This window comes from Lepus europaeus, chromosome 8 (assembly GCF_033115175.1).
Source record: "Lepus europaeus isolate LE1 chromosome 8, mLepTim1.pri, whole genome shotgun sequence".
In the NCBI taxonomy this organism is placed as follows: Eukaryota; Metazoa; Chordata; class Mammalia; order Lagomorpha; family Leporidae; genus Lepus; species Lepus europaeus.
The window spans coordinates 82,352,697-82,374,091 of NC_084834.1; the positions used below are offsets into that span (position 1 = coordinate 82,352,697).

At 46.5% G+C, this 21,395-nt stretch overlaps 1 protein-coding gene across 1 annotated transcript in view; it reads left to right on the forward strand.

The window, feature by feature from the left end:
• UNC5C (unc-5 netrin receptor C) overlaps nucleotides 1-19,048 on the forward strand; it is a 365,627-nt gene extending 346,579 nt beyond the window's left edge. Inside the window, exons 13-16 of the mRNA XM_062199151.1 lie at nucleotides 9,396-9,545; nucleotides 11,961-12,125; nucleotides 18,122-18,300; nucleotides 18,883-19,048. Of these exons, the coding sequence (XP_062055135.1) occupies nucleotides 9,396-9,545; nucleotides 11,961-12,125; nucleotides 18,122-18,300; nucleotides 18,883-19,048 (660 nt within the window). The remainder of the gene's footprint in view (nucleotides 1-9,395; nucleotides 9,546-11,960; nucleotides 12,126-18,121; nucleotides 18,301-18,882) is intronic.
• The last annotated feature ends 2,347 nt before the right edge of the window (nucleotides 19,049-21,395 follow it).

Genomic DNA, 21,395 nt, shown 5'->3' on the forward strand with positions numbered 1-21,395 from the left:
ACTTCAAGGTTCTCACTTAGTCTGTATTTTAATGGACAGGAACTCTGCTGACTTGTTTGTGTCTTAATCCAACTCCTTGCCACCTCCATCTCCAGCACAGAAAAGCACGTCTGAAGGTCAGTCTCCCAAGATTTGGTATTTTCTTATAGTTACAGCCAGGTGCTGGGGATTCTTCCTGAATTGCAGACAGACTCATGGAAATGTTGGACTAGGGCAGAGATGGAGGTCAGTGGAACATTTGTTCTCGGGGGTCATACCTACACAGTCCCTGAGAGCTATTAGAAAAACTCATTGGTCCAGACTGTCTCAAGCCCAGTGTTTCAAGAAGACTAATTATGATTTTTTTTTATTGTATGTGGTTACAGTACCCATGTGGATGGGGAAAAATTGATACCTCCACATCAGTCAGCCTCAAGCAACCCTAATATACTCTTTTATCTCCCCACGTCCCTTTTGAGTTTGGAAGTTTTTGTAATAATTTCCCTGAGGTTTTTTTTTTTTTTTTTTAAGCCTCAAGGCAAAAAATGGTCACCTGAAACTTAAAAGCTGCATTACCATTTGGAAGCACTGATGTAGAATTAGAAAGTTAGCAGTGACTATCATGGGAACTAGAAGGTCAAGGCTGGTGGGAGATGGTGGAATTCTTGTCCACAGATTTCAGGGGAAGCTTTTCCCTCATGTTTCTCCTTGAAGGACCTGGGGAGCAATGCTCATGTTGAGTTCACAGCAACAGATAAAGATGCTAAGAATTGAGAGAATAGTTCAGAAGCAACTTCAATAGAGAGGTTAAGCCTATTGAAAGACTTTGGTGCAACAGAGCTGTACTTTTTCCCACTCTTCGGGTGATTAAAGTAATAAAAACAGTGTTTTCCTTTCATTATTTGTGAAGGCTTAAATCCTAGTATAAATAGACAGGAAATTAACAGAGATGAAGCTTACATTTCGGCTAAGTTTAAAAACACCCAGGGAGAAACATATCAATGTGGAAATAACTAATGTCTGCCCCACTATCCAAAGGGCACAATTTATAAGATTCTCAGCTCATCATAAAGGGGTTTATGCTAAGTTCTGAGATTTAGAAACTAAAGGAAGAGTTCTTTGTATATAGAAACAGCAGTGTGTGATTTTTATTGATTCTCTAACAAATGTGTATGTGAAACAGACCAAATAATGAGGATCTGGCTTTCTTTACGGAATCATTTTGCAAGGAGAAGGCTTTCTTGGATTGATTCAGTTTCACATACAATTGTCAAGTCTGTAGTATGCAGTATCAACTGTGTGAGTAATAATTGTAAGGGGAAATCGTGAAAGAAGAATGAGACACTCAAAATGGAGAAAAAGAAAGTAGGTTGGATGAAGCCCAGTTGTGAATTGTATGATACCCACTTCCTTGGGCCACAGCAGTCAACAGTGATAGGCAGCCTGTTAAAGGGGGAAGCTAGTTTGATTTTCATCCCACCAACTGTGGTCTCTCCTACTGTGTCCTTCCAGTATTTCCTCTGTGGCAAGCTGTGGCCTGAGCTCAGAACTCTCCAGTCTGCTCTTCTGGGCCTTCTAAGGCTGGCTTTGCATGGAATTGGCCCTAGTGAGCCTTCCGTTCCTTTGGTCTCCTCAACAGCCTCAAAACAAGCCTGACCTATATTTTACACTTTCAGGATCCTGGTCTCTGGAATTCCATGAAGATAGATATGGATAGATATAGACTCATACACATGCACACATATGTATGTGTATATATGTATGCAACAATGTATTAGATAACAGCAAGAAAAAATGCACCAAGCCTGACTCAATTGGCTCTCCCACATAGGTGGCAGTGGCCCAAGTACTCGAGTCATCTTCTACTGCCTTCCAGGTGCACCTGCAGGGAGCTGTATCAGAAACAGAACAGCCGGGACTTGAACCAGCACTCCGATATAGGGTGTTGATGTCACAAGCAATGGCTTAACCCACTGTGCCATAGTGCCAGCCCTTTGAATTTATTTTTTGAGAGATTGAAAATAGAAGTTGTGGACTGGCGCCGCGGCTCACTAAGCTAATCCTCCGCCTGCAACGCCGGCACTCCGGGTTCTAGTCCCGGTTGGGGTGCCGGATTCTGTCCCGGTTGCCCCTCTTCCAGGCCAGCTCTCTGCTATGGCCCAGGAAGGCAGTGGAGGATGGCCCAGGTCCTTGGACCCTGCACCCACATGGGAGACCAGGAGAAGCAGCTGGCTCCTGGCTTCGGATTAGCGCGGTGCGCCGGCTGCAGCACGCCGGCTGCAGCAGCCATTGGAGGGTGAGCCAATGGCAAAGGAAGACCTTTCTCTCTGTCTCTCTCTCTCACTATCCACTCTGCCAGTCCAAAAAAAAAAAAGAAAAGAAAAATAGAAGTTGCGGTATGCACAACTCCCCCGACCCCCCACCCCCACCCTCCAAAAAAAAGACACCTACAATTCCTGCTCAGAACCTGTAACTCTGGTCCTCAGATGTGATTGCAAGAGAAGAGGAGATCATCCCAGATTATCTGGGTAGATCCAATCTAGTTACACAGGCTCTTGAAAGTGGAGAAACTTTCCCAGCCACAGTCAGGAAGAGTCATGACCATGGAGAGAGGATTGGAGAATTTTGCCACTGCTGGATTTGAAGGTAGGGGGAGGGAAACCTAAGCCAAGAAACCTGACCGCACTCTGGAAGGCAGAAAAGACAAGGAAATTCTCCCCCTTGAGCCTCCAGGAAGGCAGGCAGCCCCACCAACACCTTGACTTTAGCCTTGTGCCACATGTATCAGGCTTTTGGCCTGCGGAAATGTCAGATAATACGTTTGTGTTGTTCTTAGTCATTCAGTTTGTGGTCATTTCTTAATGGTAAAAATAGAAAGCAAACAGAGCAGCTCAAAAAGAACATGTGGAAGGCTGAAAGGAAATACAAGGTGACATGGAATGTCCTAGAACAGCCTCAGGAGTCCCAGGTCCAATTCATAGATGGGAGAGGGAAGATTTTCCTTGGGCCACTTCCCTTTTCACTCGCTCAAATCCAGGCTTTGGTGTGGGGTCATCCCTCTGTGAAAGGTCACGGAGTGACCTTGGGGAAAGCGGAGAATGGAAGAAACACTGCAGAGTGGAGGTGAAGGGAGGGAGTGGGATGGCGCCTGCTGGAGAATTGAGTGATACTCAGTTATCTTTTTGGGTAGGCTCAGATGGATGCGGGTGACAAGGCCAATTCCCTGAGAGCTCTACACCTTGGCACTTTGCTTTCGAAGCATCAGTAACCACCCTGACTGGGCAGGCTGTTAGTGGCAGCTCTGGCCAAGCCTTCATGGTGACAGCAGCTGTAGGAACAGCGGGCAGAGCCCCCAGAAGTGCAGTGACTTGACAAGGGGGCTGCATGCATATGGCCACCGCATCCAGCCTTGTGATGATTAGAGATGAAGCAGAGCAGACAAACTCCAGGGGAGAGCAAAGCACCCAGCGTGAACACAGGAGGGGAGAGTAGCAACTCCAGGCCTGGCGCCAGCCGTGCTACCCCGAGCAGGTGGGAGAGGTTGGGCTGGCCGTCAGATGTCCCCTGGCTGCCCAGCCCAACAGCCTGAGCCTGGAGGCCAGACAAGGAGCCAGCACACACGGGGCTGAGAGCAGCCTCATTGAAAAGCTGGCAGAGCACACAGAGAAAGATGACTGCACTTTTTGGCCTCTGCTTTGGTGGCGTGCAAGTGCACAGCTGTGACAGAGTCAGTGGCGACAGCCTCAGTAGCAAAGAGAGAAGGTTCTGAGCCCCAGATGACAAGGGCAGGTTTCAACACAGGATTAAAGACTGCACTGAAGCAAGGCAGGTTCCAGAAAACCTGATGGCAGCTGGGATTTTTTTTTTAACTCCACTCATTGCATGCACTCAGTGAGAGTTGATCTTTGGAGGCTTCGTACAGGTGGCACGCTGGATACTTGCTGGGGTGGTCTTTGTGCTCTGGAGAGCAAGGGTGTCTGGGTCGCAGAAGCACAATGAAAGGGAGCACCACAGCCTATACCTGAGCCTCAGTGCTTGGGACAGGGCTGTGTGTGCAGCGGGAACGCCAAGCCAAACAGAAACAACCAGAGTTCAAGGCTAGCTGCTGCTCCCCTCGCTGTCTTTGCTGTGCAGTCATCTTAGTGCTTTGCACACAGAAGCTGCGTGCTCCTGCTCGTGCTGCTCATCCCAAGCTTCAGTAAGGCTAGCCAGTTCATGGCTTGGGGTTTCCATGAAGAATAAAAAGTGCACAAACAGTGCGATGGAGATTCAATACCAAGAACCCAGCAAGGCAGGGGCAAACAAGGCCCTCACGTTGCCTCCTCTTGCAGCAATTTCTATGAGTTCCAGAGGACTTGAGGTTAGGCATTTGTTTCATCTTTTCTCTAGCTGATGAGGTTTCTAAAAAAAAAAGAATGATGGGAAAAGAGTTGGAAAGAAAGTAAGAGACAAAGAGAGCTGATAGGCTAGACGTTTTGCAAAAGAGAACACCCTGTGAGATAGTGGCTGCAAAAACCAGCTCCTCAGAGGTAGAAATGGCAGAGTTTGGAGCCCTGGACTGAGAGAGGGGCAAGTTCTCCTGCAGGGTAGGGGTGAGCAGAGGAGGAGGTGGAAGAGGGGGGTGGGCAGAGGAGGCCAAGGTAGGGCATAGACCCAGGCAGCAGTGCCAGTGCCTGGAGTCTGGGGCCCAGTACATCTGCCCCAGACTGTTTGGGCACAAAGTCACTGTGTCTGTAATACTCTGTCCCCAGCTTCCACGAGGTGCCTGCAGGCAGAGGTTGCTGCCCTTAAAGATCCCTGCAGCCTCCCTGCGTGTGCAGTGTTCTGCGGTGTGAGGGCCACCAGGGAGCAATACTTATGAGACCGATACTGAAGGGAAAGTGGCCAGGAGGAGAAGGCAGCCCAAGGGAGTCAGAGGAGGCAGAGGCACCTTCCCTCTGACAAGGATGCCCATGCAAACCAGAGCACAGAGCACAGAGCACAGGGGTAAAAGCCTCCAGACATATCCTCGCTCTTGCCTCTCTCTCTCTATCAGGCCTTAACGAGGGCAGAGCTTGTGGTCCACGAGACTGGGAGAGCTCTGGGCACAGGCCAGAGGGGCTCCCTCGGTGCACAGCAGCCTTTAAAGCAGCTTGAATTTATTGTGGCTCTTAAGCAGCCCAGGCTAATGGCTTGGCATGGATAATGTCTCGGTTTAATTGGTTATTGCGCAAGCTGCTTGTTTCTACTGCGGAATCCCTTGTCCCTGCCTTCAGAGCCATCTCTCACAGCCTCCTGGAATCAATGCAGCCCTCACTCAGACTTGCCTCAGATGCAGCCACTGCATCAGGGAAGGAGCCTGTCTCCTACGATTGTGGCCTGCTTGGTGACACTGTCGTTGGAGTTCACGAGTGCGCAGATGTGTGGGTTGCCACGAGGGGATGGGATGGAGACACCTCTGTCAGTAACCAACTCTTGGGGGTGTCATTTTTCAAGATCAAGGTAGAGGGAGGGAGTCACAGATGGACAAGGAAGTGAGAAACTAATACCTTCTCACGTACGCAGAGCAAGCCCTTCAAAGCAACAGGTGCATCCACCCAGAGCCTAAGCAAGCCTCTGAGGTGGGAGATGCCGCCCAGAGGGAGGACAACTTCTTCAAAGCAGGAGATGGTATTTATATTGCAGAGAACAAAGAGCCTGGATGATCCTAATTTTTATTGCGGCATTTCTTTCCACGGTCCCGATATTTTTCTTATGCCTTCCTAAATCTCTTGACCTTAAGTATATTTTGTTCTTGTTTTCTTTTAACGTGTGGGAAATATCCTAACCTTTGTGATCCAAAAGCCACTTGTCTGGAAGCTGTTGTAGGCTGAGCATGCTGTGATGTGATACAGTGTTTTCATGGTGGACTCCCAGCCCCATGGGCCAGGAGCAGTTGGACATAGGGACAAGGACTTGTCTGTGTGGCTCAGAGCCTGCCTTGGTTCCTGGCAGGTCTCACGGTCCCACTGATGCTGAATGAAAGTTCCCAGGAAGATTAAGGAGAGGAAAACATTAAGCCGTGCAGCCATATCTTATTGATTTGTATGTCAGTTATTTTTATGTCCTATTACATATTGGTATCATCTATATATTAACCAAAATGATTTCATGCCAAAAGAATTCGGAAAATCAAGGTTTCTGAAGTACAACTTACAGCATGTTTTAAATGGAATCTGCTAGAGCAAATCTCCAATTATAACGCTTAAAACCATAACAATATGGAACAAAAACTGCCTTAGCCTGTCAAATGGGCTGGCTGACTCTGTCTCCTGATACACAATTTACATATGGAATTTGCCACATGAGACGTCTGGACTCATGTGTGGATTTAGATTATTTTAGTTGCCAAGGAGTTGTTTTCTTTATTGGTTAAATTTATACTTGAATACCCTTAATAATTCATGCTGCGGTCTTGTCTTTTCCTTTAGCCTGTAATGTTAGCTGTCATTGAACATCCTGAGTGTGATGGTACCAGTTGCTACTTTGCAGAGGAAAAAGGTCAAATTCCAGTTTGGTAGAGATTCTTTTGGCCTCAATCATTCACCCCTGGGTTGATCTTGTTCCCAAGGTGCTGGAGAGAGGGAGGTATGGAGTTGGCAGGCTGCAAAACACAGTCCACACCCTCCAGGCCCAGTGAACCATGGGGACAAGGAAAGACAGTATTGGTACTCCTGTGTGTGTTTATCTGAGATCATACTTTTAACTTTATGTATATTTTATAAAGTACTCTATTAACCTACTGATGTTTTAACATAGCTCTAATGTACAGACACAAAAAATACATTGACTGCTAGGATTATATTTAGAGACGTCTGCTCCAAGCTTAGTGGCCTCCTGTTGGCAAGTCCATCTTTCTCCAGAGTTCATATCCAATCGAAGGGAAGAAAACGGATTTCTCCCAGCTTTGTGGAGCAGCTGTGTGACGCTCCTGGCTGAGGGGAGTGTTGGTCTCTGGCCCTGATGTCTTTAACAATGGCACTTTACATGGTCCTTTCTCTAGGAACAAGGGGCTCTCCAGGCCAGACTTCGCCATGATTTCCGAGGTGAAGGACTGAGTCCTATTCTTGGGCTATCTCCAGTCTAGATTGTATGCTCAGAGTGTGGTGTTGGCTTCCCTGACTCAAGGTCATGGCCAATAGGCAGTGAGAGTTAATTCAGTGTTCCTCTCTGCCAAGAAAGCTGATAATGCTCTCTGAATCCTCTGGCAGTCTATGCTGATTGTAGGGATGGGTGAGGATTATACGTTGTTGGGTACAATTACCTCCCAGAATACAATGCATCTTCTTTTAGACATCCCAGGGAGATAATTTGGACGTAATGAAGATCTATAGTAATCAGATAATTACTATCGATCGCTCTTTAGACGTCTTGATGAGGTAATTAGGGCGTACTGGAAAGAAGCTAGGACTGATTGATTGGCATGACTGTAATCTCAAAGATTTCTAATTATGTTTCTTTTCTTCTAATGGCTTATAAACAAACATCATTTTAGCTTTAGAATTTGTCAGGTGCCAGGTTCACTGGGAACATCAGCTTTCCCTATTATGCTAACTAGACACCGAACATGATCAACATAAGCTCATTATGTCTTCCTGCTGAAGCAGAAGAAACTGCAATTAACCCTCACTTTTCTCAGGCTTCTGCATTTCCACGTGGCCAGATTCTAGTCAAGGAATGGGGCACTGTATGAGGTGCATGTGTGTCAGATCTGTATGGCCTGCTGGGTTGCCTCAGAGCCTGATGATGTACAGGAGGAGCAGAGCCAGGGCACAAGGACACAACATACAAGACAGGGTGGCTGGCTGCTGGTGGTTGGGGGCTGTCTGACTGCTCGGGCCTCTGTCCCAAGTCATAGCTGCTCATTAGGTAGCAGCAGTAAACAGCAGGCCAATGCTGTCAGGCAGCTGGATGGGGTACTACTTCTATCTGCGAGCTCTTGCCTCATGGCTTCCATTTGACACTAATTAGAGGACTCCCTGTCTGAGACCACACTCCGAATTCTCCTAATATTTCCTACACCTTTTAAGACTTTTCAGTAGCTTGCACTGTTCAGAAGAGTGGCCTGACCCAAAGATGATGGATGGTAAGGACCACAAAACTTGAAGCTTGCAATGAGCTATTTACTGGACCACAAGGCCAAGGGTTAGAATTCATTCAACAGATGCAATGTGGGTGCATTTTGGAGTATAAGTCAATCTCATGTCCACACTTGACATTCCTCACTGTGACCCATCTGTGTACTTGGTAACCTGGTAGGTTACACTTGGAATCCATGTGTGTAACATTCTGAATGAACACCTGTGTTCTTGAATTCTCCACTTTGTTGAAATATCACCAAAGAAGAAAGTCATATTTTGCTTTTGTATTTTTTTGTCAAATCCATCCTTTTCCTGCATCCATATTTTTAAAAAAGTCACAAACTTCCTACAGATTTCTCTCTCTAAAACTTTTAGAGTGGAGAGAAGTGAAGTACACAGGGATGGGTTAGACAGCAAAGGAGACCCAGGATATTTTGTTCCTTGATAACGTATGGTGTGCTGCTGTTAGGATAATTACAGCTGTGGTTGGAAATGCTTCATTAACTCCCATTAACTAGTTTGAGAAATGGAAGTATATATGAAATTTGTCTCTGTGTTATATCTTTATAGGAGAAATACACAGAGTTTTTTCATCATTCACAATAATTGAGAAACAAGGTGTTCTTTTTGTAAGCTTAATCTGAGCAACCGTTTAGTTCAATGTTGGGTATTGCAAAACTTGCCTAGGCTGTATTGGAATACTTTCATCTAATAGGACACATAATGAACATATTCGATGTTTTTAATACTTTGAAAATTTTTAGTCAATCATTTTAAGCAACATTTCCATGACATTATTTCTGCACATAAAGAAATTATAAGGGATATTGAATTAATATCTAAAACATACTCTTGTTTGTTGGTTGGTTTTATCAAGTCCAAGATATGGGTTTGTTTTTTTGGCTGCCTGGCCCTTTCCCTAGAAGTTAAGTGAAAATCTCTTTTCCTATCTGCTTATCTACATTTTAACCTATATTTTCTTTTACTGAGAGTTCTTTCAGCTTTGAATTCTGATTGTTTTTCCATGGTACTTGATTTCAAGTGCTATACTTGTTGGTTGGTAAGAGGAGATTACTGAATTTCCTCCACATTGCATGATGCAGATTGCAACAACACAGTTGGTTAGGAGGGCCCCATCCAAATGACCAGAGCTCCAATTTCTGGGGCCCAGGGCTGCCAAGGTAGATGGTTATGGAGTTGCACAGGTTAGGTGCACTGTTCTGGAAGCCCAGTGGAGAAACTTGCTCACTGAATGAGCGCGCTCCAGAAGTGCGGCAGTGCAGTGAGGCACCTCTGGTTCTGCACGTGTCATTGCAGGAAGTTCTACAACTTGAGAGACAGATGGGAGGACAGCTCCTAGAGGACCCCAAGGCTCTTCATTTTAAAGGCAGCACCCACAACCTGCGCCTGTCAATTCATGACATCGCCCATTCACTCTGGAAGAGCAAATTGCTGGCTAAGTATCAGGTAAGGTTCCCAGCTTTCTTCAAGTCTTGATGGTGACTCCAATTATATACACAGACGAAATCCCCTTTCTTGAACTCATTCTTGTACTTGTTGGTCCAGGATAGCCTGACGTAACTTGGGACTTTGGAAAAATACCAGATAGGCATATGTGAAGGGATGCTTTTTAAAAATTCTCCCTTATGTGATGGGCATTTTGCCTAGTGGTTAAGTTGTCTGAGTATCTGGGTTTGATAACCAGCTCTTCCCCTGACACCAGCTTCGTGCTAAGGCAGACCCCCTGAGGGCTCATGTAATTGGGTTGTTGCCACCCACATGCGAGACCTGAGTTGAGTTCCCAACTCCTGATTCTTCAGCCCTGCCCCTGATGAGGAATTTAGAGAGTGGGCCAGCAGATGGCAGCTCTCTCCCTGTCTCTCTGCCTCTTAAGTGAATAAGTAAAAGCAATTTTTCAAATAACTGTGCTACCACGGTTTCATTTTTAGTAAATAAAAGATTCCATGTTTGTCATTTCAATTAATTTTCATAGTAAATGTTCACACTGAATTGATTTTTTTTAAAAAAGATTTATTTATTTACTTGAGATGCAGAGTTACAGATGAGAAAGAGAGAACGGTCTTTCATCCATTTGGTTTATTCCCCAAATGGCCACAACAGCCAGAGCTGAGCCAATCCAAAGCCAGGAGCTTCTTCCTGGTTTCCCATGCAGGTGCAGGGGCCCAAGCATTTGGGCCATCTTCTACTGCTTTCCCCGGGCCATAGCAGAGAGCTGGATCAGAAGCAGAACAGCCAGGACTGGAACCAGCACATAACGGGGTGGTGGCCTTATCCAGTATGCCACGGCCATAGCACTGGTCCCTGAATTGACTTTTTTTTAAAAAAGTGAATTACAGTTACTTGCAAAAGAGACATTATTACCTCATGTCACGCAAATTAGGTTTTGGCATTTATATTGAAAACTTAAAAGAAATTCCAATTTGGGAACTGAAATAGCATATAAAATTAAAACCCAGTCAGGGCTGTATTAAATAGCAAGCATAAAAATACTGGTCCCAAGTTTCCTTGTAGGTACCTCTAGGAAAATGACAGGACTGGCCAGTGCCTTTCACTCCTCCTCCTCCCCCCCTCCTCTGGGCTCTCAGGAGTCTATTTTGATGGGATTGCCAGCCTCTCCCGCAGCCCTAGGAGGGGCAGACACATACAAATGTAACCCAAAGCCCAGCACTGCAGCTCCCTTGGTTGCTCTCTTCTGATGTGAGTCAGTGAACATGCTAGGAGGACTGAAAGGAAGACTTTGCACCTCCATCCTACTCCCCTAGGTCAAGCGCACTTGCACTTGAATTAAGGGATGCAACCCCCCAGTGGGTTAACAAGGGTGAGCTCTGGCGGGCCTGCACATCAGATTCTGCTATGTCACTCAGCACGTGATGGAGACAGTGGACTTCTCACTCTCCCACTGCATCCTTCCCTTTAGTTCAGCTACCTTGATACCATAACGGAAACTACTACTTGCAGCAGTAATGATAATGTGGTATTGCTTACAGCTAACCCTAGCCCAGTGCTTGCCTGCTGCCAACCCTCCTGTGCATTGTTCTCTCTGAACCCCAGGCCGAGGAATTAGGTGCTCTTCTGCTTATACTTTTGCAGATGAAGACACTCAGGCATGGGGAGGCTCATTAGCTTGTCCCAGCCTATCACTGAGGCCAGGGGAGGCTGCTCTGGTTGGACTGGGTTTGGCTCCAGATCCTCTGCCCTTTAACTCCAAGGCCCCTGCTTTTCATGCATCAGCCTTTTCTTTCCCGTATTGAACAGACTCTTGGATGTGCTCAGTAAGGTGGGCTACACTTTTCAGAAAATGAAAGTCTGTTAGAGGCTTGGCAGCTTTTAGGCCAAGGGCTTTCTTGTGGCAACTAATCGAGTCCTCCTTCGCAGCCATGGTGAGGTTTGGCTCCCTGTGTCCTGCACAGGGAGAGGACAGAGGCATTAAAAGGAAGTGGCCTCCCTGCCTGGTCCTTTACACTTCGCTTTCTCTAGAATGGCCCGGCAGGGATTCCTTTTAATGAGCCATTGAGTGCTGAGCAATAAGGGACCTGTGTACCAGTCGGTCTTTGCACTTTTCTAAACCTCTTTTTAAAAAAAAATCATTGACAAAGGCTCTCTTTGCAAATGGGAGACTTGTGGCAGACAAGTGAGATAGGTGGATGCTGGAGGCTGCATCCCTGGGTACAAATCTCAGCTCTGCTGCTTTCTGGCTGTGTGGCTTTGGGAGAGTTAGTGAACCTCTCTGGATTTTTTTTTTTCCATACAAGCAGTGGAAGAGTTAGAGCTTATCCCTCAGGCTGCTATGAGGAACAAACAAGGTAGTACACATGATGCTGTGTGGCCCTCCCTCGTGGCTAACACTTTTGTATCCTTTAGGAGATTCCTTTTTATCATATCTGGAGTGGGTCTCAAAGAAACCTCCACTGCACCTTCACTCTGGAAAGATTCAGCCTGAACACGGTGGAGCTTGTTTGCAAGCTCTGTGTGCGGCAAGTGGAAGGAGAGGGACAGATCTTCCAGCTCAACTGCACCGTGTCAGAGGTAAGACGTGCGAGTTTGCTTGACACCAGATGCAGCGGGCAGTGGTTAAACCGGCTCTCGTCAGGTGCACATCCCATACTGGAGTGCCTGGTTCTGGTGGGGCATCTGGTGAGTGAACCAATGGAGGGAAGACGTGTCTCCATCGGTCTCTCCTGCCTATCAAACAACATGAAAATAACTTTGTAAAAATTTTAAAAGAGAAATCCGGGGAGAGAATGACTCTCAAGAGGAAAGGGAGAGTAAAAGGGTATCCTTCTATAAGTCATACAAAAAGTCTTCTTATGAATCACAACTTGTAAAAAGCTATCTGAATGTCAAGTGTGAGGTTTAATTTCAGTGGCATGACCTAACTTTTCCCCAGGCATCCCCTGCCCCTCCATGCAGCCCCCTCCCTTGCTGCTGCTTTCCCAGGGCCCTTGCTTGCTTTTGTCGCTGAGTCCGGTGGAGGAGGGGAGAAGCTCTCCCTCCTCCATATCTTTACTTTTCGCTCCATCTTGAAAGGAGACATCTCCTGTTCTCCTTTCTCTCTCATGCATCATTTCCCAAATAGCACAGATGTCTATTCCCCCACAGTGGAGAAGTGGTCCAGAAATAGAAGTAAAACCTACATAGGTGTCCTCTAGGGGCCATCATGTTGGCCTTTCTTGGCTGTGATCGCTGTACCCTTTAGCCGGCAATTGTTGCCTGTGCATGTTACAGAAATAACAGAGGTCATAGGGCTGGTGTTGGGGTGCACCAGGTTAAGCTACCTCCTGGGATGACTGCACCCCGTATGAGAGAGTTGGTTCCAGCCCCTGCTCCTTGGTTTTCCGATTTAGCTCCCTCGGAGGCAGCAGAGGCTAGCCCAACTACAGTTCCTGGCTTTTGCATGGCCCAGCCTTTAAACGAGGCATTTGGAGGAGTGAACCAATGGATTTGAAACACCCTCCTCTTGCTCTGCTTTTCAAGCAGATTTCTAAACACATATTTTAAGAAAACAGAAAACCATCATCACTATTTAAAACCTTTTCTGTGAAGAAAGCAGGTGCCCACAACCTCGCATGTTCCCTTGGAGCCAAAGGCCACGGTTGGGTGGCCCTGCTGGCCAGCCAGAGAGGCCAGAATTGTAACCTCTGAAGCCGGCACAGGACTGGAAACCCTCCCTCACCAGCGTGCGAGAGGAAGACGGTTTCGCCTGCCTGGCTGGGCTGGCTCCGCATGTGCAGCACAGCCTGGCAGGGAAGCAGGCAGCTCCACTGCACGCAGCCTCTCCGCCTGTACTTCCAGGAGACTTTTGACTCCTAAACAACTTTAGTCACAGACGCTGGTGACATTCAGAAGGAATGATCTTGGTGTCAGGGTGCCATGGCAACCGCCGGGCCTTGCTATCTCCCTGGTGCACTGTGCCGCCCACCTCCTGCTGGCTCCGGAGGGTGTGTTCACTTTCCTAGCTCAGCAGGTCTGCAAAGTTCAATAAGAGCCCAGCCCCAAGGACAACAAAGGCTGTGGGATTTGGCAGGGGGTGACAGGGCCTGGAGCTTTGAAGCCGGCTCTCTGGTCAGCGTGAGCATGGGCTGTGTGCTGAAAAGGTGGATTCAGAGGCGGCCACAAATGAAAGACAGCTGCTCAGGGCTCTCTCCCACCAGCCTCCTCGCGGAGAAAGCACCGTGTGATCACAGCTGAAGAACTTTCTTGTGCCAGCATCCAGGAAAGACGACTTCTTTTGCACGTGGTGGCAGTCGGCTGAGAGAGCAGCCGTCGGCATTCGCCCCTGTGTGACAGACAAGCACATGTAACGGACCGGCATGGAGAGGACTTTGGGGATTATGGGGCGCTCTGCTGCTTTGACTTCTGGCTCACTGCATGCCACCACTGCGGTTAGCATTTGAAAACGGGTGCTGCTCTCTGTGTGGATAAACAATGGCCTCTGAGACCCCATCCTCCTGAAAACCTGGCAGAGGGGGCAGGGTGTGACTGACAAACCCATCCACAAGGCATGAAGGGGCTCTGTTTTGGGGTCTCAGGGCAGGACGGCAGGTGGGCTGGGCTTCCCCTCCCAAGCCTGAGCACAACTGTGCTTCCCAGTAGTCCCTGTGGAAGGCTCGAAGCCCTTGGCCGCCCTCATCAGCCCGAGGACCTGTTGCCAGCCCCAGAGACCAGGCTGTTCAGACACATGCTGTGATCACTTCAAGGGCGGCCAATGACTCCTCTCTGGTTCCTTTAGAAGCCTCTAATTTCACTGAGATGAATTTAAGTATGGAAATGTCTAGAAGGCTAGAAGTATTGCCATGAATGAAAGTCAAAATGTACACAATGGTAACACATTTTGCTTTTTTTAGACAGATGTTGATTGAGTCATAACCAGAAAGCTACCCATAAGAAGGCAACTGATGGTTTTTTCAGGCTTCCGGTACAGTTTTTGCTGTAGACAAATACCCATTATAGGAAAGCCCTAAGTGTACAGTTCTGTGAGAATACCAGCAAACAGCTTATCCTGTCTCGCCTCAGCTTCCGCATGTCTAAAGAGATATAAAAATGTATTATATCATGGGCCTGTTGTGAACAGAGCTTGGCTGACAGCACGCACACTATTACTATTGTCAGCAGTGTCACTATGGCAGCAGGTGCCTGTGTGACCTCTGCCACTCTGAGCTGCAGGGTCTGTCATCAACTTAAGCTTCAGAGGTCCTCTGAATCGAAACAAACCAAAGGCTGAACCTAGTCCCTATATAAACAGTAGATCATTGAAAGTAAATATAGCCAAACAGAAATGGGCTCTTGGAAGAAGAAGATGCTATCTCTCTCCAAGTAGGGCTGTCACACTATTGCTGTAGTTCATGGTTTTGAACCATGGAAAAGGTACAGCTTAAGGGGCATTTTCAGCCACCTAATTATAATAGATTTCCAGACAATAACAATTATTGTAATTGTGTACATTTGCTAGAACTTATAACCTCTACTAGCTAGTGACATGTAGCAGTTTGACGCACACGAGAACTGAATTAATGTACATAGCTAACATCACTCTGCTACAGCCATTCCCTCTTTACACTCTGTTTTCCATAACCTGTTCAAAATGACCACTGGGAGAATCTAGTTGCTTGCTTGCTTGCTTGCTTTTTTTTTAAGGACTGTAGGAAGACTCATATTCCGAGAGTAGAGGGATGCTTCTCCTGTGGAGTCCTCAAAATGTGTGCCATCACCATAACAGCTGCGTGGTTAACGCTGACAAATCGTATGTTTCCTAAGGCAGATGGTACCAACATCATAAACAATTATTGTAATAAGCATTCTGTGACAGTAACCTCTACTTTTACCTGCAAGTCAAGGAAGAAGTAATAGCAATTGAAATTACTAGATGAGACCTCAATGTAAATGTAGATACATACTTTTCTTTTACCTCCGAAGCTATTGCCATCCCCCTGAAAAGAGAGACAAGAAATGACACCCTACTGAGGTTACTTCTTCTACACAGAAAGAGAGTAGCCTGGGGGGGAGCACTCGGGTCTTTCATGTCCACTTGAAATGGGGATGGTTCTTTATGTACCAAGGAAAGGGGGCCAACATGAAGGAGTGAGCAGACCTGCCTGAGATCCTGCCTATCTTTAACTGGCCTTTCCCTCGAGGATGTAACAGCGAGAGGCATCAAACCCTTCATCGCACTGGATTGGAAGGAAGCTCAGAGTGCTCTGGGGGTGGGCTGCCATCGGGAACTGGCCTTGTCCTCTTTCTGTCCTAGAAAAGCATCGTTTCTGTAATTTCAACAAAACTTGACTAGCTGCCGTGTGCAGGGTACAGTGCTGAGTACCACAGGGGTTCTGAGAATGACAAAAACACTCTCACCTCTAAGCAATCTGAGAATTCAAAGTCACAAAAAATACAACCACTTGTGCACTGGGCAAAAGGGCTGGGAACCTGCTCCTGGAGGCCTCGAGATGCATGCCTTTGGTGTAGTACTCAGGGGCGCATCAGAGCACTTGTGTGTGGGGCTGGGCTTTGGGGGTTTTTCCAACACAGGTCAAAAGAGAGGGGAGACCAACTGTCAGGGGCACAGCCTCAGCAGTGACACTGCACACAGGGAGTGGTCCAGCCTGAGGACGACTCTCCAAGGATGGGGCAACTGGGGGGCGGGGAGGGAGGCACATTCTGATTGGGAAGTGGTGGAAGCAGCTGTCTATCAGGCCCCTGCTCCATGGCAGGCCTGGGCCCTGTATTTCACATACATCAGCCTTGTGGCCCCACACCAGCCAGCAAGGCAGGTCAGGCTGTACAAAACGTTCTTCACTGCTTAAATAACAGTTGGAACTACCTGAGGGAGAAAGGGCATTTAAGGCTTGGAAATGAAGAAATCAGAGAAAGAGATGGTTGTGTACCCCAATGCCCCACTGTAAGCATAGCCTGGCAGACATGCTGGATGGACCACAGGTGAGCAGTGGGGAGTGACTGTGGCCAACAGTAAGAATCTCTGGGACCTTAGGGTTCAGACATGTGGACATGTAAATCCATGGATAAATACTGGCGTGTACCCTCAGGTCACTGTCCCTAGAGATTACAATCTTTCCCTAGCTCACTCTCTGTCCCCCCACCCCATGCCTGTTGGGAGAGCTCTGGGCTTGATAGGGAAAGAGCTGTGGTGGGATACTCACCCAGGGACTCCAGCTCCCATTTATGGCTTCTGTGTTTTGCACATCAATCTTTGAACTCCTGGTGTGTGCTAGTGCCAACACAAAGGAGCCAGTGCAGTCCACAGGGTCTCAGTTTGCCAAGCTGTGGGTTTTTGAGGATAAATACTGTGATTAAACCCACACTACTGTGTGTATTATGGCTAAAAAATGAAGAATAAATTAGTTTTTTCTGTAAAATGCTCTTCAAGAACCCAGATGGGCTCTCTTCTGTCGGGTTACTCAATCCCACAAGGGAGCACTGGCTGCTCATCCTGGAATGTGGAACACATGGCTAGAACACAGCTACCACACAGGCACCCCCCACCAAGGCATCAGCATCCCCACGGCTGTAGAGGCCACTGCAGCAGTGCAGGGCAGGGTCTGGGGATGTGCCGGGTGATGGTGACACTGACGGAGCTGAGCACCCAGACATCAGAGACTTCCTGATGGCAGGAACTGTGTATGACTACTTTATCCTGCACCAACTAATTATGTACACCAAGGAGTTACCTGCCTTCAGAAGAGGGAGAAATGACATTTAAAGTAGATTAACTAGATTCTCTCTTATTGCTGTAATAGTTCCCAGGCAACATTTGCTTTTGCTTTTCCAACCAGGAGAAGTGATCAGAAAATGATTAGAGTTTCTCCTACAGAGAAAATTCAGAGTTTGCTTTGTGCTGTTTTATGAGCTGAAACTATTTTAAGAGCCACTTTATGGTTTTATCTACTAAAAATTAGATTAAAAAAATATGGTTGTATAGCCATTGGACAATGCCATTACCTGTTTGCCCTAAGGTGACATGCTGTGTTTACCGAATTCTTTAAAAAAAAAATAAGTCTTAATTTGGTATCATTTAGCTCCATTCCACTTCATTCAACAAAAGCAGAAAGAACTAAGCCATCTTTGGCAGGGTTTCCAGGTTATGGGGGCATTCCCTTAGGTCAGTCTCTGGAAGCTCTCTCCGCTTTCTAATCTCAGATCTGTTCACTCTCAGAGAACTGCCCTTGTGAACACTTTTCCCCTCCTGAAATCTAAACCTTGGGAGCACTGAAACTCCTTATCTTCCTCCCTCATCCTGAAGAAACCCATCAGAAATGCTGTTATGTAATCACACCAGAACTTTCCATCTAGCCCAGGCCAGGCAAAGTTAGCTCTATGTACCTCTTTCTTGCAACCAGGTTACACAGCACGACCCCACAGCTGTGGGGCCAGGAAGAAGCCATTCTCCCCAAGGAGAATAACAGCATTCATGCTCTTCTTATCACTCACAGCAAGGCATTATGTTGTTTGGTTCAATAGGGACTGCTTTTGTCTTCAGAAATAATGCTGTGTTGTTCCTGGCCCTTATACAGGAACCTACAGGCATGGATTTGCCACTGCTGGACCCTGCAAGTACCATCACCACCGTCACAGGGCCGAGCGCCTTCAGCATCCCTCTCCCGATCCGGCAGAAGCTTTGTAGCAGCCTGGATGCCCCACAGACTAGAGGCCATGACTGGCGGATGCTGGCCCATAAGCTAAACTTGGACAGGTGGGTATAACAAGGCTCCAGCACTACTTTCTGCATTAGATATGATTTGCCAGGACTGACAACTGGTAGACCTAGGGCAGCATTCATTTCTTTCCATTCGTACATCTGTTTACTTTCTCAGTCTGCAACTACAGCTTAATCACCTTCTTTGCCCCGTATCTTGCAAACCAGATGCTATGACATTTCTAAGCATCCAGTTTTGTGATCCACTCTGCCAAGTTGATGGTCTCAGTCTGCCCTAAACACTGAAGGATGTGGCATGACCTGTCCCAGATCAGAGCCTGGGCTACAAAGAAAACCTACGTTTTTTTGAGTCCCATTTAGGTTAAGACACACAGACATCTTATGTCTTAAATTATCTTAAGTTTTGAGGTTAACAAAGTTAAACATCACATCTCTCATCTGGGGCTGATCGAAGTCCGTCTGGGCCAGTTATTTAGGACAGCCCACTGTAAACCACAGTGGGACTTAGGCTACCCTGAGACAGATGCAGAGACAGGAAGGCTTAGCCCCATAAAAAAGCGAGAGAAAACAGATCTGTAAATCACGCCATTCAGCACATTTTCCCATTCCCCACTACAGGTACTTGAATTACTTTGCCACCAAATCAAGCCCAACTGGTGTAATCCTGGATCTTTGGGAAGCACAGAACTTCCCGGATGGAAACCTGAGCATGCTGGCAGCTGTCTTGGAAGAAATGGGACGACACGAAACAGTAGTGTCGTTAGCAGCTGAAGGGCAGTACTGATCACGCGGGAGCGGGAAGTGGATGGAGACACACAGGGAGTGGGTGGCCCCCCTGGGGTGTCACTGCGGAGAAGGACATCAGAGACTAGACCCAATGAGCTTCACCGGCCAATCACAGCAGGAGAGAGAAGAAACACAGATACAACTTCCAATACACATGCCCACTTTACTTGGACAGCACTGCCGGAGTTAAGAAAAATTGTGTAAATGTGTACCTTGAATTTAGAAACCAACCTAATTTTCCTCTTAGTTGGGCTGTATGCTGTATGGTACAGGATCTTACAGTTTCCTAGGAAACGCTTTTTATTGCTATCCAGATATATGGATAAACTTTCTTAACCCAATTTCTACAAACGTTGTTTACATCCACTTGGACAGGGATGCAGAAACTGTCCATGGCTCGTTCTATTTTTGTTCAAATCATTTGAAGTTGAAGCTGTGGACGGTTTGTTGTGTCTACTTCAGATTAGTAATTTACAGATAAATCACAGACTTTTGCTACACATCGTGTACATCGAGTGTCTCAGATAATCCTCCATCGGTGTTCTGTTTCTAGAACTTGTAGAACCAGTGTTACTGTTTGTATCAGGGAAGTGGAGACTCTAAGTGTCAGGGAGAAGGGACCGAGACTCCTTGTTCCTTGCAGGGGAGACTTACCTTGTGCCCTTTGAGGATAAAGCTGTAGCATTGCAGGGAAGATAGTGATTCATGTCCAACCACAAACACACGCATTTCTCCACACCATGTATGTCATATGCAATTTGAAGTGGTGTTTGTTTTTTAAAAAGGTATCATTATTAGTACCCTTACTATTATTATTGATGTATATTTACAAGTATTCTAGCAAAAGGGTTTTCTTTTAACTTCTGTTTTTGTTAGCAGTACTGTTAGTATTTGGGTATTGATTAGACTTGCCCCCCCCCCCGCCCCACCTTCTCACATAACAGGGTGGGTGTGCTCACCTGTTAACAGGCATTGCTTCCTTGACCTTTGACCTTTCTTCTACCAGTCTGCCCTAGGAAGATAGAAAATGATTACTGGCTTTCTCCATCTTTTCTTTAAGCTCACTCAGTCAGGCTCTTTCTCCTCTGGGTCTTACCATGAGAAGCGGAATCAATGATGTATGGTTCTGAGGCCCCATGTTGACTGCCCCCATGGTGCCCTGTCTACCTTATGGGCAGTGTGGTGGGAGGACCAGTTTCCAAACTGGAAATCAGGAAACTAGTTCTTGTTCTGGGTTTTTTGTACTGCTTAGCTCTGCTGCTTTGAGATCATTTAAACCTCACTGGACTTCAACCTCCATAATAGCTTGTAAAATGAATAGTAGGAGCATGCCATCTCAAGGGTCTAGGATGCTGGTCTTCCACTGTGCTGCCTCCAGTCTCACACAATGTCTGAATACCACATGGGACTCTGATTTAAATAATTAGCTAGTCTTTTCTCCAGGCTACATTATGCCTTTCAAATAGTTCTGATGTGGAAGATAACCGTACTAACCAGCTACATATTTATTTGACTGAAGTCTCATGTTTTTTCACTGTATTCTATGGTTCACTAGGAGATGGCATCCCTTTCTTCTCATTGTCTTGTCCTCTCTGGGAACTCCTCACCTTCCTGACTAGTTATAAACTGTTTCACTGTTGTCTCAGTTTCTTAATACCAATACAAGTTTATCTGCAAATAGGGAATTGGTGCATTTTTTCTCTCTCCCCCTAATCTTTGCTTTCATGATAGCAGCATACACAAAGGTTGTTTCATTAGTCCTTTTATACTACCAAATGTTAGTCAACAGACTTTGTGTCAACTATGACATTTCCTTGGGGCCATCACAGGCTGTTTGTTTTAACACAGGGACTCAATTCATTCAGCAGTTGGCGAATGAAGAGTCAACAGCCCAGTAACCAAACTAAGACTACACAAGCATGCATGTGTATGATTCAAAACCTCCAATAAACATGACTGTGGTTCACTTTCGGCCTGGAGGTAGCCATGTTGCTGCCTGGATCTGAACAGAAATCACTTATGTTTTCTCCGATCTTTGCAAATGGATTTCTTCTTTCTTTTGGTGATTTCTTGGTATTCTCAAGAGTCCTTCGGCCTTCTCATTGAGGGGGGAACTGCTGCTGTCTTTCTAGGGGGCCTCTTCTTTCATGCTTTTCACTTCTGGCTTAGACATGTATTCTATAGTCGTGTCTCAGGACATCCCCTGGCATATTTCCATTTACAAAAATATTTGTCACTCTTATTGTGGAGAGGAAAGACTGCATTTATAAGTTCAATGGATAATGTTTGTACCAATGAGAAAAACTGTACTCTAAATTTTCAAATTTTAAAGATATATTTAAAAA